The sequence below is a fragment of the Cucurbita pepo genome, chromosome 13 (genome assembly GCF_057944985.1).
Source record: "Cucurbita pepo subsp. pepo isolate OVF chromosome 13, ASM5794498v1, whole genome shotgun sequence".
NCBI classification, from domain to species: Eukaryota; Viridiplantae; Streptophyta; class Magnoliopsida; order Cucurbitales; family Cucurbitaceae; genus Cucurbita; species Cucurbita pepo.
In genome coordinates, this window is record NC_141810.1 from 2,926,067 (window position 1) to 2,939,624 (window position 13,558).

Sequence of the window (13,558 nt, forward strand, 5' to 3'; positions counted from 1 at the left end):
CAGTTTGTAGAGAGTAAGGCTTTTACCTTTGTGGCCGTGGGTTCAAGCCCCATGGTAGATGATTTGCTTTAAATCTTTTTATCGGAGAAGAGACTAATTAGGTCGCTCAATCAAGACATCAAAGGGTTATTTGTTGTGTAAGCCCGTCTAGCTTAGTTGGTAAAGTGCAAGGCTCTTAACCTTGTGTGGTTGTGGGTTTGAGCCCCACAATGGGTGGTTTGCTCTAAATCTTTTTATCGGAGAAGAGACACTAATTGGGTCCCTCAATGAAGAAATGAAAGGGTTGTATTTGTTGTGTAGGCTCGTCTAGCTCAGTTGGTAGAGCGTAAGTGATATGGAATCTAACCTAAGGGAAAAGCTTTGATACCAAATGATATGGAATCACTACAAGGGGAGTAAGATTCGGATTACTTTGTTGATTCCAAATGATATGGAATCACTACAAGGGGAGTAAGATTCGGATTACCTTGTTGATCGAATATTTCAGGACAAGAGAACATTTGTTTGAGATTCGAATCACTCCACAAACAAAATTGATGATTCTAGGTGGGTTGCATATAATTGCAAAGAAACTTAGGCTAAAAGAAAGCACAAATGTTTCTTTTACTACATTTTCCAAGTCTCCTTACAAATACAGCGTACATGGTTTTATATAGGATCAAAATGAAACTCTTAACCTTACATCAGAAATTTCAACCGTCTGTAGCGACTTTATGACTATAATTAACCTCTATGTATACTTTATGGTTATAATTAACCATTGTGTAAATGTAACTTCTAAATTGTAATCAACCCAAAATTTATAACAATGAAGCTTCATTATTCTTCAATTTGACATGAATTGAAATATCTTTTGATAATTTCAACAACATTTTCTTCACATTTTCATTAAAGTATAGTGTATGATTGATGTCTTTTGGTTCATATAGACAAGGCTCTTAACCTTGTGGACACTAATTGAGAAACTTGGTCAAGTAGGCACGTCTAGCTCAGTTGGTAGAGCGCAAGATGCTTAACTTTGTGGACACTAATTGAGTCACTTGGTCAAGTAGGCCTGTCTAGCTCAATTGGTAGAGTGCTTAAGACATCAAATGGTTGTATTTGTTGGGTAGGCCCATCTAGCTCAGTTGGTCGATGAAACACTAATTGGGTCACTCTAAGAGTTGTATTTGTCGTGTAGGCCCGTTTAGCAAAGTTGGTAGAGAGCAAGGCTTTTAACCTTATAATCATGGATTTGAGCCCCATAGTGGGCGATTTACTCTAATTTCATTTAATATTAGGTCACTCGATCAAGACAATAAATGGTTGTTTATGTCCGCCATGGGTTTGAGCCTACCAACCCCATGGCGGGAGATTTGCTTTAATTCTTTTTAATAGAGAAGGGACACTAATTGGTTCACTCCATAAGATATCAAAGGGTTGTACCTGAGAAAGGCTCTTAACCTTGTAGTCATGGGTTTGAGCCCCATGGTCGGAGATTTGCTCTAAATTTTTTTTAATAGAGAAGAGACACTAGCGAAGAAACACTAATTGGGTCACTCGACAAGATGTCAAAGGGTTGTTACCTATTGTGTAGGCCCGTCTAGCTCAGTTGGTAGAGCGCAAGGCTCTTAACCTTGTGGTCATGGGTTCGAACCCCATGGTTGGCGATTTGGAGTGACCTGACGTCAAAGGGTTGCACCTATTGTGTAGGCCCGTCTAGCTCAATTGGTAGAGCGCAAGGCTCTTAACCTTGTGGTCATGGGTTCGAGCCCCATGGTAAGAGTTACTAATTAGGTCACTCAATCAAGACATCAGGTCACTCGATAAGACGTCAAAGGGTTGCACATATTGTGTAGGCCTGTCTAGCTCAGTTGGTAGAGCGCAAGGCTCTTAACCTTGTGGTTATGGGTTCGAGCCCCATGGTGGGCAATTTGTTCTAATTGTTTTTTAATAGAGAAGAGTTACTAATTAGGTGATCAAGACATCAAATGATTGTTTATTAATTGTTTATTAGTGGATAGAGCCTTGCGCTCTACCAACCGAGCTAGACGGGCCTACACAATAGGTACAACCCTTAGACATCTTGTTGAGTGACCCAATGTTTATTCGTTAGTGTCTCTTCACTGATCGAGTGACCTAATTAGTAGGTCTTTTCTGTTAAAAAACAATTAGAGCAAATCGCCCACCATGGGGCTCGAACACATGACCACAAGGTTAAGAGCCTTGCGCTCTACCAACTGAGCTAGACGGGCCTACACATTAGGTGCAACTCTTTGACCACAAGGTTAAGAGCCTTGTGCTCTACTGGATGGACCTCCACAATAGGTACAACCCTTAGACATCTTGTCGAGTAACCCAATGTTTATTCGTGAGTGTCTCTTCACTAATAAAAAGTGACCTAATATTAGTAACTCTTCTCTATTAAAAACAATTAGAGCAAATCGCCCACCATGAGGCTCAAACCCATGACCACAAGGTTAAGAGCTTTACGCTCTACCAACTGAGCTAGACAAGCCAACACAATAGGTAACTCTTCTCTATTAAAAAACAATTAGAGCAAATCGCCCACCATGGGGCTCGAAACCGGTCAAGAGCCTTGCGCTCTACCAACCGAGCTACAAATTGCCCACCATGGAACTCAAACCCATGACCACAAGGTTAAGAGCCTTGCGCTCTACCAACTGAGCTAGACGGGCCTACACAATAGGTACAACCCTTAGACATCTTGTCTACCAACTGAGCTAGACGGGCCTACACAATAGGTACAACCCTTAGACATCTTGTTGAGTGACCCAATGTTTATTTGTTAGTGTCTCTTCACTAATAAAACAATCATTCGGTCATGGGTTCGAGCCCCATGGTGGGCGATTTGTTCCAATTGTTACTAATAGAGAAGGGTTACTAATTAGGTCACTCATCAAGACATCAGATCACTCGACAAGATGTCAAAGGGTTGCACCTAGGCTCGTCTAGCTTAGTTGGTAGAGCGCAAGGCTCTTAATTTTGTGGTCATAGGTTCGAGCTTCATGGTGGTGATTTGTTCTAATTGTTTTTAATAGAGAAGAGTTACTAATTAGGTCACACAAGACATCAAATGATTAATGATTGTTTATTAGTGAAGAGACAATAATGAATAAACACTAATTGGGTCACTGCAAGATGTCAAAGGGTTGTACCTATTGTCTATGCCCGTCTAGCTCAGTTGGTAGAGCGCAAGGCTTTTAACCTTATGGCCATGGGTTCGAGCCCCATGGTAGGCGATTTGCTCTAATTGTTTTTTAATAGAGAAGAGTTACTAATTGGTCACTCGATCTAAGACATCAGGTCACTCGACAAGATGTCAAAGGGGGTTGCTTGCACCTATTGTGTAGGTCCGTCTAGCTCAATTGGTAGAGCGCGAGGTTCTTAACCTGGGGGTTGCACCTATTGTGTAGGTCTGTCTAGCTCAATTGGTAGAGCGCGAGGGTCTTAACCTTGTGGTCATGGGTTTCAAGCCCCATGGTGGGCGATTTGTTCTAATTGTTTTTAATAGAGCAGATGTGAAAGGGTTGTACTTTGTAGGCTCGTCTAGCTCAGTTGGTAGTGCCTTGTGGTCATGGGTCTGAGTCCTGTGGTCGATTTTCTCTAATTGTTTTTTAATAGAAAAGAGTTACTAATTGGTCACTCGATCAATACATCAGGTCACTCGATAAGATATCAAAGGGTTGCACCTATTGTGTAAGCCCGTCTAGCTTAGTTGGTAGAACACAAGACTCTTAACATTGTGGTCATGGGTTCGAGCCCCATGGTGGGTGATTTGTTCTAATTGTCTTTAATAGAGAAGAGTTACTAATTAGGATTAATGATTGTTTATTAGTGAAGAGACAATAATGAAAAAACACTAATTGGGTCACGACCCAAACCCAAAAGATGTCAAAGGGTTGTACCTATTGTCTAATGCCTGTCTAGCTCAGTTGGTAGAGCGCAAAGCTCTTAACCTTGTGTGGTCATGGGTTTGAATCCCAAGGTGGGTGATTTGCTCTAATTATTTTTTAATAGAGAAGAGTTACTAATTGTTCGTTCGATCTAAGACATCAGGTCACTTGACAAGATGTCAAAGGGTTGCACCTATTGTGTAGGCCCGTCTAGCTCAGTTGGTAGAGCGCAAGGCTCTTAACCTTGTGGTCATGGGTTCGAGCCCCATGGTGGGCGATTTGCTATAATTGTTTTTAAAAGAGAAGAGTTACTAATTAGGATTAATGATTGTTTATTAGTGAAGAGACAATATAATGAAAAAACACTAATTGGGTCACGACCCAAACCCAAAAGATGTCAAAGGGTTGTACCTATTGTCTAATGCCTGTCTAGCTCAGTTGGTAGAGCGCAAAGCTCTTAACCTTGTGTGGTCATGGGTTTGAATCCCAAGGTGGGCGAGACATCAGGTCACTTGACAAGATGTCAAAGGGTTGCACCTATTGTGTAGGCCCGTCTAGCTCAGTTGGTAGAGCGCAAGGCTCTTAACCTTGTGGTCATGGGTTCGAGCCCCATGGTGGGCGATTTGCTATAATTGTTTTTAAAAGAGAAGAGTTACTAATTAGGTGACTCGATCAAGACAACTTGGGTCACTTGACAAGACGTCAAAGGGTTGTACCTATTGTGCATGCTTGACTAGCTCGGTTGGTAGAGCGCAAGGCTGTTGTCCTTGTGGTCATGGGTTCTTCAAGCCCCGGTTGGCAATTTACTCTTATTGTTTTTAATAGAGAAAAGTTACTAATTAGGTCACTTGATCAAGACATCAAATGATTGCCACTAACGGATAAACATTAATTGGGTCACTCGACAGGATGTCAAATGGTTGTACCTATTGTGTAGGCCCGTCTAGCTCAGTTGGTAGAGCGCAAGGCTCTTAACCTTGTGGTCATGGGTTCGAGCCCCATGGTGGGCGATTTGCTCTTTGCTCTTACTCTTTTTAATATAGAAGAGTTACTAATTAGGTTACTCGATCAAGACATTAAATGATTGTTTATTAGTGAAGAGATACGAACGAATAAACACTAATTGGGTCACTTGACAAGATGTCAAAGGGTTGTATATATGCCCGTCTAGCTCAGTTGATAGAGCACAAGGCTCTTAACCTTGTGGTCATGGGTTTGAGCCCCCGTGGTGGGCAATTTGCTCTTATTGTTTTCAATAGAGAAGAGTCCCATGGTTGGCGATTTTCTCTAAGTTTTTTTTAATAGAGAAGAGACACTAATTGGGTCACTCGTTGTATGTCGGTTATTAGTTGTAGATTCAAGCCCACAATTGACAATGAGATACGAAAATAATGTAAGCATAGTGAAAATAATTTTGACCACAATTTTCATCTCCAAATTTCATATTTTTCCAAGGATAATTGATTATTGCATTGAATGTAAACTTTTTTTTTTCTTTATCTCTTACGGTGATCTTGGATTTATAATCAAGGAATACTCTCTCCATTCGTAGGAAGCCTTTTGGGGAAGCCCAAAGCAAAACCATGAGAGCTTATGCTCAAAATGGACAATATCATACCATTGTGGAGAGTTGTGTTCGTCTAACATGGTATAAGAGCCATGCCCTAAACTTAGTTGTGCTAATAAATTGATAAATCCTCAAATTTCGAACAAAGCACTCCAAAAGAAAAGGAGTCAAGCCTCTTCGAAGGCAGTAAAAAATGACTAAGACTCCAAAGGAGTCGAGCCTCGATTAAGGGGAGGCGTACTTTGTTCGAGGGGGAGGTGTTGGATGATGAAAGTCCCACATTAGCTAATTTAGGGAATGATCATAGGTTTATAATCAAGGAATACTCTCTCATTGGTATGAGACCTCTTCCCCAAAGCAAAGCCATGAGAGCTTATTCTTAAAATAGACAATATCATACCATTGTGGTGTGGAAAGTTGTGTTCGTCTAACACAAAATTAATAAAAATACTCTTAAATTTTGTATTTTGTTGGAGAGAAATATCCTTAAAATATTACATTAAACTTAAAATATATATATATATATATATATATATATATATATATATATATATATATATATATATATATATATATATATATATATATATATCAATATATTTTCAGCTACTTTCAAAAGTTGTGGTATTGTTTTTAAAAAAAAAATTAAAAATATTTTTGAAGTTTTTACTTTTTTTATTTTTTAAACTTTAAGAATATTAATGATAAAATTTATGGGTATTTTTTAAACGAAATTTAAGATTAAAAAGTATTTTTTAAACTATTTTAAAAGTTTATTTATTTATTTATTATTATTTATTATTTTTTTGTATTTTGAATTTATTTGAAAGTTTAACAGTATTATTAAAAGATTGGGATTTTTTTAAAATAAAGTATAAAATATAAGATATTTTCATTAATTAGCCGTTTTAATTCCATAAAAAATAATATAATTTTTATTATATGTAAATATCAACTACCAACATAATAACTAAATTCACCCTAATAAGATAAATTGATAATAATTTTCTTTTTTATTTTTGTTTTTTAAATTTATACTTAGTTTTTTAGAATATATATATATATATACTTCAATTTTTAGTCCAATTTTAAAAATTAAAAATATAGTTTTCAAATTAGTCTTTAAATTTTGAAAATGATAAAAAGTAGACAATAAAAAAAGATGGGAATATGAAAGTAATGTCATATAATCTTAATTTTTCTAAATAAAAAACAAAAAATAATTTTCAACTAAACTTATATATCAATAATTTTTCTTATAGATTTTAAAGTGAAAACCCCGCTTAGCAAAATGCAAAATTCGAGGAAGGTTAGCTCTTAAACTCAGATAGAGATAATCGTTAATCTTGTCACGTTGATATTTCATTTGAGAATAATGTGGAGACCATATTTTTCTCGGTAGATATTTATCACCTTACAATCTTGTTTTAAACACTCAAAACACACTGTTTTTAACGAAACAATTAATCGATTTCGTTAACCCGAGCATATTGACAAGTGTGAGATTCACGAGTTTATGTCAAAGTACTACTAAATCACGTTTTTTAATCATTTTTAAAATACAAGCATAACCCAATTAATTAAAACATTACCAAGATAGTGTGATGGTCGTTGTCGGCGGCATTTTATATGTTCCACCAAGATTAGGTCGCTACATTCTTGTCCGATTCTATGATTCCATTAGTTCGTTGTTTCTATTTCCCGTTTTAACCCCTTCCCTTGTCTTTCAACCCCCCTCCTTCCTTCCTTCCTAAATATCTATTCTCCGACCATCTTTCAATTAAAAAAAAAAAAATGTAATGGTGTATATGGATTAAGTTCGAATCGAAAAATATTTTGGATAAATTTGAAATATTAGGTCGGTTGGGTTGGTAACCCAAGCAACGAGAACAAAGTTCACAATCCAACCTTCTATTTTTTTTTTTTTTTTTGGATGAATTGGGTAGGGTTGTTGAGTCGTTATTTTTTAATTATTTAAAAAAATTATATTACCTACAGTATATGTTAACTTAATAATTAAAATCTCATAAAACTAAAATATTAAATATTTATCAAGTCATAATGTATCCGTTACAAATGTCAAATAAAAGTAGGGTAAAATTGAGAGAGTTGTATCCTTATTTTCGAGTTGACTAGGTTGACTCGAAACAAAAAATGTCAACTCATAAACCAAATGATCTTTTTTGTTTTCCAAAAATCTAACTCAACCCAAATCCGAAACAAAAAAAAACCAACTCAATCCAATATTTATAGTTTGAGTTGACTAATCCGAATTAGTCAGATTTTTAAATTATATAAATACATTTATTTTTAATTTTTTTTTTATTAAATAGATATTTTAATTAATTGAATTAAATGTTGGATAAATAATAATGATTTTCGATACAAAATATCTGGTAGTTTCATATGTAATATCTAAAAGGATAAAATTGGAAGAATAAGAATCCATAGAGAATAAGCAATATATTTATTCTTTAATGAATAAATCATAAGGAAAATACGTAAAAGGAAGAAACAATAAAAGGGCGCAATGGAAGGTCACCGTCCAAACCGGTCACCGTCATTGCATGGATTTCTGTAATTTTACCGACAGCTCACTTTCTAGCGCTTTTTTCTGAGCTCCACAATGGATACCACAACCGTTTGTCTTCATTTTTATTTTTTATTTTCTATATTGAAAAATGATAATAAATAAAAAATGTGACCATTTTTTCATTTATTAAATCCCCTTTTTTTAATTCATTATTTATTTATTTGTTGTGGTTATGTTATAAATCTATATATTTAAAATATCTTATATAAATATCTAAACTTTTAGCTTATTAACATATGACAAGAAAAATAAATAACATTATCAAGCATATTTTTTTTAAATTAAAAATAAAATAAAAGTAGAATGAAGACAAAATTGTCGATCGGAACCCAATTCAATAGATCAAATATAAATTAATTATTATTTTAAAAGTCGATGGTTCGATCTTCCACTCTGTAATGTTAAAATAATAATTTTTTTCTTTTTCCGATTATTAAATTTATACATTATTTCTTTTAAAAGATAAATAAAATTTTTATAAATAAAAAAATGCTTAAATTTTTATTTATAAAAATAAAAATCTTAATATTATTTTTAAAATTTTATATGTATTTTTTTAAATAGAGAACTAACTACCAATTCAATCATATTTTTGAACATTTAAGGATATTTTAGATTTTTTTGAGAGTTGAGAGAGAACAGTGAAGGCGCCTAAACTTTGTTCCTCGATACAAATACAAGGCGAAATGTTTCATTGATGAATCATCTGGGTCTGTTCCCAATTTTGAAATGGAAGGATCACCTGCTTGCCCGAGTGTTGAGAAGCAGCTTCCGTCGATTCAGGACGACGCTAATGCATGGTGTTTTTTAAATTAATATTTTCTCCATTTCGAGATCCGTGATTTTCAATCTGTTTCTCTGTTTCTGATTGCTTTTTGGTTGAAACCCAATCTGATTTTGTGGTAGTTCAAAGCACGAGGCCTTTGGAATGTGAATTTGAATCTCGTTTTGTCTGTATGTTTCTGGGTATTTAAGGTGTTTGCGAAAATGCCGCTGAGGGAATTGTTCTTGGAAAAGACGTTTTTTGTCTTGAAAAACACGGCTGTTTGATTGTACTCTTGTGGAAAGTATTTGGGTTTTTTTGGGAGGGAAAATGGAAAAGGGTTACATCTATGGGCTAAAGAGTATGGAGGAAGATGAGGAGTTAAAAATGGTATCTTCTTTGCCTTCAATTCCTCAGCCTCAAACTCCACGAGAGCCTATGGAGTTCTTGGCAAGGACTTGGAGTCTCTCAGCTTCTGCGATTTCAAAAGCTCTTGCTCAAAAGCACAAGCCACTTCACATTGAAAGGTGCCCCATCACAGTTCCTGAGGCCATTGTTGTCCCACAACTTGTAAGCGTTTGTAATGGCCCAAGCTCACCGCTAGTAGATAATATCTTCTTTGAGACTTCCCTTTTGGGCTTCCCCTCAAGGTTTTTAAAATGTGTTTGCTAGGGAGAGGTTTCCACACCCTTATAAAGAATGCTTCGTTTTTTGTTCTTCTCTCCAACCGATGTGAGATCTCAAAGTTTCCACATCAGTTGGGGAGAAGAACGTGTGTCAGCAAGGACGTTGGGCCCCGAAAGGAGGTGAATTGTGAAATCCCACATCGATTGGGGAGGAAAACGAAACATTCTTTATACAGGTGTGGAAACCTCTCCCTACGGACGCGTTTTGAAAACCTTGAAGAGAAACTTGAAAAGAAAAATCTAAAGAGGACATATCTGCTAGCGGTGGGTTTAGGCTTTTAAAGCTTTTTTCTCATATTCGTGGCAAGTTAAATGCTTTTCAGCTCTGGTGTTGTGTTGTGCTGAGTGGTTGTTCTATTTCTTTTTACAGCCAGGAAAGATTGTGAGTGCTTGGAGGGTAGGATCATTTGGAAAATGGTTTCAGTTTCCCCACAAAGAGGCTGGTAATAGTATTGTCAAAAAGAAGGACAGGGCAAGAATTGAAAATGCTAGAGTTCATTCTGCTTTATCTGTGACAGCACTTGCTGCAGCCTTGGCTGCCGTGGCCGCAGCAGAGAAGTCTGATTCCAAAATGGGCATGGCTCTGGCCTCAGCTACTGAGATTTTGGCATCACATTGCGTAGAGATGGCTGAATTCTCTGGCGCTGACCATGAGCAGGTCAGTTCGGTTATCAGCTCGGCAGTTGATGTCCAGAGCCCGGGCGACCTCATGACCTTAACAGCTGCGGCTGCCACAGGCACTTGTTCTATCCTTTTTTGCTTCTCAATAGCAGTTTGTTAGGAAACACAACTCTTCACAATGGTATGATATTATCCACTTTGAGCAAAGCTGGCTTTGCAAGGAGAAACCTCCCTCAAGGCCTATAGAGCCCTCAAACAGTCTCTCCTTATTTGAGGCTCTCCTTCTCTGAAGTTCTCGAACAAAGTACACCTTTTGTTCGACACTTGAACCACTTTTGACTACACCTTCGAGACTCACAACTTATTTCTTCGACATTTGAGGATTCTATTGACATGGCTAAGTTAAGGGCATGACTCTGATACCATATTGGGAACCACGACTTTCCACAATGGTACGATATTGTCCACTTTGAGCATAAGCTCTCATGGCTTTGCTTTGGGCTTCCCCATAAGGTCTCATACCAATGAAGATGTATTCCTTACTTATTAAACCCATGATCATTCCCTAAATTAGCCAATGTAGGACTCCCTCTAAACAATCCTCGACGCTCATGGAAGAAAGCATATCTGGATCTTAGTTAATGCTGTATTGTTTTTTTACTACTAATCCAGCTTTGCGAGGAGAAGCCGCTTTCAGATCCAGATTACTGAAGGAAGGCCGAAAAATAGCTTCTGTGAGTCCTTATGATAGGATAATGGCTCAGAATCATTGGGCTACCGCTTTTAGTAGCCATATGGAGGAGCAGGAGCTTCCCTGTGTGGGTGAATTGCTGCAGTTTACACGGAAAGGTACAGCTTGTTTTCTTCACAAACTTCAATTTTTCTTACATTCTTACTCGAAGATGGATATATTGCATTAACAAGTCTCTAACACATGTCCAATAAGTGTCGGAGCGTCCAAATGTCCGACACGCATCGAACATAAACATGCTAGCCAAACTAAAGTGTCTGTTCTTCTTAGCTGTTTTATTTAAACATCAATCACTCTTGATGATAACAGAACTTTAATGATATGTCACTGGTTGAGCTGCTCATTCTGAATCACTTCTCGTTGTACTAACAGGAACCCTGCGATGGAAGGAAGTATCTGTCTACATCAACAAGAAATCTCAGGTGCTGAGAAACTGCGTAATAGAAAGTAGAATTATGATCCAAATTGTTGTTATGAACATATCAACTACGTGGTTTCAGGTTGTAGCATCGATCAAAAGCAAGCACGTTGGAGGGACCTTTTCCAAGAAAAACAAATGTATGCATCTAATATCATCATTAGTTTCTTCCATCCTATTTGTCGTCTCAGAAAACGACTTGTCTTAACTGTGCATCTGTGATGTCCTACCTTGGTTGGGGAGGAGAACAAACCACCATTTATAAGGGCGTGGAAACCTTCCCCTAGCAGACACGTTTTAAAGCCTTAAGGGGAAGCCCGATAGGGAAAACCCAAAGAGGACAATATCTGCTAGTGGTGGATCTGGAGCGTTACAAATGGTATTAGAGCCAGACACTGGACAATGTGTCAGCCTTCTCGCTGTTCCCCCAAGGGGGGTAAACACGAGACGGTGTGCCAGTAAGGACGTTGGGCCCCAAAGGGGGTGGATTTGGGGGCGGTCCCACATCGATTGGAGTAAAGAAAGAGTGTCAGCGAAGACGCTGGGCCTCGAAGGGGGTGGATTGTGATGTCCCACATTGGTTGGGGAGGAGAACAAACCACCCTTTTATAAGGGTGTGGAAACCTTCCCCTGGCAAACGCGTTTTAAAGCCTTGAGGGGAAGTCCGAAAGGGAAAGCCCAAAGAGGACACTATCTACTAGCGGTAGATTTGGGGCGTTACAGCATCTATCCTATTCTAGGTATTGTTTACGGGCTCTGCGACGAATCATCTTCATGGCCATACGTAAGAAAGAGAGACATATTGAACGAGGTCTATTTCGGCTTGAAAACTGCCCAAGGTCTTCTAGAGTTCAAGTGCAAAAACAAGATCCATAAACAGAGCTGGGTTCAAGGGATTCAAAGCCTTCTTCATCGAGTTAACTGCATCGAAACAACGAGGTCGTTACAGATTTTGAGTTTCAATGAGAGTATGTAAATCACTTGTTCATTTGGTACACGCACATATGTACACATCAATAAAAATGAGCTATAGTACCAAAGTTATGCACGTATATACGTATGTATGTATGTATAACGATTGAGGTCGAGAGGCTATAATATGTGGAATAAAAAAATTAAATGACATTTTTATATAAACATTATAATTTTTTTTGTATTATTAGTTAAGTTTCTTATAGAATTATTTATCAAAAAAATTAAGAATATTTTTTTGAATAAATTTATATTTTTAAAAAAATATTTTTATTGTCTGTTATTATTTTAAAGAGCAAAAAATAGAAACCATTTGGCGGTCAAACAAGTACTTATTTTATTTTATCTAGAAGTAATTAAAATATTATAGATAAATAAAATCAACTAAACGTGCTAAATGACTTCTATATCATTCAAATAAGGCAATTTTCAAGTTGCTCTTTAAAATTTTGAAATTCTCAAACTTATCTTTTATTATATTGAAATTTCTCAATTATTTCATTAAAAAAAATGTTGAATTTTATAATAAAAACTCGTCTCATAAATTACTATTTTATTAGCTTTGTTTTAGAACGTTTTTTTAGTGTTTTAGACCCAATTAAAATCGGTATTGATCAATTTTAGCTCGACTGGTAATATTTCTTACTATTTAGGGATGATTTTAAGACAATTAAGTTATATCGGTCTCGTGAATAGACTCTAAGATAAATTGATCAAATGAATGAAATGTTGTTGATAGAATTGCATTCCGTTAAGGCTGAGTATAGGCGCCGATCAACTCACAAAAACATAGAAACATTGGATCGAGTTTGAACGTGTGGACGTATGTTTGTCCGTAGTCAAGCTTAAGAGGTACATGTGAGATTCCACATTAATTGGAGAGGGGAACAAGTACCAGCAAGGATGTTGAGCTTGAAGGGGGTGGATTGTGAGATCCCACAACGGTTGAAGAAGGGAACAAAATATTCTTTATAGGGGTGTGAAGATCTCTCCCTAGCAGACACGTTTTAAAATTGTGAGGCTGATGATAATACGTAACGGGCCGAAGCGGACAATATCTGCTAGTGGTGGGCTTGGGCTGTTACAGTACGTTAATGAGCTCGACTAGTGGGTCCACGCAGAAAAGTACTATTCATCCAACTCTACCCGGAAAAGAAAAGTCCAAGAAATAATCATGAATTTAGGTCACAATAGTCACGATACATGTACACGAATGCATTTCTCGACCTATTATACCAATCTAAATATAATTTATTAATTTGACTCATTAAATACAAGCCAAAGGAGAAAA

At 36.8% G+C, this 13,558-nt stretch overlaps 1 protein-coding gene and 15 non-coding genes across 16 annotated transcripts; 13 read left to right on the plus strand and 3 right to left on the minus strand.

Moving 5' to 3' along the window:
• The first annotated feature begins 141 nt into the window (after positions 1 to 141).
• TRNAK-CUU (transfer RNA lysine (anticodon CUU)) lies at positions 142 to 216 on the plus strand. Its single transcript has one exon. It is a non-coding gene; the product is annotated as a tRNA-Lys (tRNA).
• A 1,360-nt stretch (positions 217 to 1,576) lies between these two features.
• TRNAK-CUU (transfer RNA lysine (anticodon CUU)) lies at positions 1,577 to 1,649 on the plus strand. Its single transcript has one exon. It is a non-coding gene; the product is annotated as a tRNA-Lys (tRNA).
• A 48-nt stretch (positions 1,650 to 1,697) lies between these two features.
• TRNAK-CUU (transfer RNA lysine (anticodon CUU)) lies at positions 1,698 to 1,765 on the plus strand. The gene has a single exon. It is a non-coding gene; the product is annotated as a tRNA-Lys (tRNA).
• A 73-nt stretch (positions 1,766 to 1,838) lies between these two features.
• TRNAK-CUU (transfer RNA lysine (anticodon CUU)) lies at positions 1,839 to 1,911 on the plus strand. Its single transcript has one exon. It is a non-coding gene; the product is annotated as a tRNA-Lys (tRNA).
• Positions 1,912 to 2,161: 250 nt separating this feature from the next.
• TRNAK-CUU (transfer RNA lysine (anticodon CUU)) lies at positions 2,162 to 2,234 on the minus strand. Its single transcript has one exon. It is a non-coding gene; the product is annotated as a tRNA-Lys (tRNA).
• Positions 2,235 to 2,424: 190 nt separating this feature from the next.
• TRNAK-CUU (transfer RNA lysine (anticodon CUU)) lies at positions 2,425 to 2,497 on the minus strand. The gene has a single exon. It is a non-coding gene; the product is annotated as a tRNA-Lys (tRNA).
• Positions 2,498 to 2,605: 108 nt separating this feature from the next.
• TRNAK-CUU (transfer RNA lysine (anticodon CUU)) lies at positions 2,606 to 2,678 on the minus strand. Its single transcript has one exon. It is a non-coding gene; the product is annotated as a tRNA-Lys (tRNA).
• A 491-nt stretch (positions 2,679 to 3,169) lies between these two features.
• On the plus strand, positions 3,170 to 3,242 carry TRNAK-UUU (transfer RNA lysine (anticodon UUU)). Its single transcript has one exon. It is a non-coding gene; the product is annotated as a tRNA-Lys (tRNA).
• A 174-nt stretch (positions 3,243 to 3,416) lies between these two features.
• TRNAK-CUU (transfer RNA lysine (anticodon CUU)) lies at positions 3,417 to 3,490 on the plus strand. The gene has a single exon. It is a non-coding gene; the product is annotated as a tRNA-Lys (tRNA).
• A 430-nt stretch (positions 3,491 to 3,920) lies between these two features.
• Positions 3,921 to 3,995, plus strand: TRNAK-CUU (transfer RNA lysine (anticodon CUU)). Its single transcript has one exon. It is a non-coding gene; the product is annotated as a tRNA-Lys (tRNA).
• Positions 3,996 to 4,100: 105 nt separating this feature from the next.
• Positions 4,101 to 4,173, plus strand: TRNAK-CUU (transfer RNA lysine (anticodon CUU)). The gene has a single exon. It is a non-coding gene; the product is annotated as a tRNA-Lys (tRNA).
• A 146-nt stretch (positions 4,174 to 4,319) lies between these two features.
• On the plus strand, positions 4,320 to 4,394 carry TRNAK-CUU (transfer RNA lysine (anticodon CUU)). The gene has a single exon. It is a non-coding gene; the product is annotated as a tRNA-Lys (tRNA).
• A 50-nt stretch (positions 4,395 to 4,444) lies between these two features.
• On the plus strand, positions 4,445 to 4,517 carry TRNAK-CUU (transfer RNA lysine (anticodon CUU)). Its single transcript has one exon. It is a non-coding gene; the product is annotated as a tRNA-Lys (tRNA).
• Positions 4,518 to 4,833: 316 nt separating this feature from the next.
• On the plus strand, positions 4,834 to 4,906 carry TRNAK-CUU (transfer RNA lysine (anticodon CUU)). Its single transcript has one exon. It is a non-coding gene; the product is annotated as a tRNA-Lys (tRNA).
• Positions 4,907 to 5,057: 151 nt separating this feature from the next.
• TRNAK-CUU (transfer RNA lysine (anticodon CUU)) lies at positions 5,058 to 5,131 on the plus strand. The gene has a single exon. It is a non-coding gene; the product is annotated as a tRNA-Lys (tRNA).
• A 3,511-nt stretch (positions 5,132 to 8,642) lies between these two features.
• Positions 8,643 to 12,343, plus strand: LOC111809040 (VAN3-binding protein). Its single transcript, XM_023695362.2, has 6 exons — positions 8,643 to 9,389; positions 9,876 to 10,242; positions 10,799 to 10,975; positions 11,250 to 11,299; positions 11,378 to 11,435; positions 12,036 to 12,343. Exons 1-6 carry the CDS (start codon positions 9,150 to 9,152, stop codon positions 12,269 to 12,271), a joined length of 1,128 nt encoding a protein of 375 aa, XP_023551130.1. The 5' UTR covers positions 8,643 to 9,149; the 3' UTR covers positions 12,272 to 12,343.
• The last annotated feature ends 1,215 nt before the right edge of the window (positions 12,344 to 13,558 follow it).

What these genes read in the sequence shown, in the direction of transcription:
- LOC111809040 (XM_023695362.2), top strand. Translation starts at nt 9,150, where the DNA reads ATGGAAAAGGGTTACATCTATGGGCTAAAGAGTATGGAGGAAGATGAG. An exon ending in ACATCAACAAGAAATCTCAG is followed by an intron (nt 11,300 to 11,377) that starts GTGCTGAGAAAC and finishes ACGTGGTTTCAG; the next exon opens with GTTGTAGCATCGATCAAAAG. An exon ending in CTTTTCCAAGAAAAACAAAT is followed by an intron (nt 11,436 to 12,035) that starts GTATGCATCTAA and finishes ATCCTATTCTAG; the next exon opens with GTATTGTTTACGGGCTCTGC.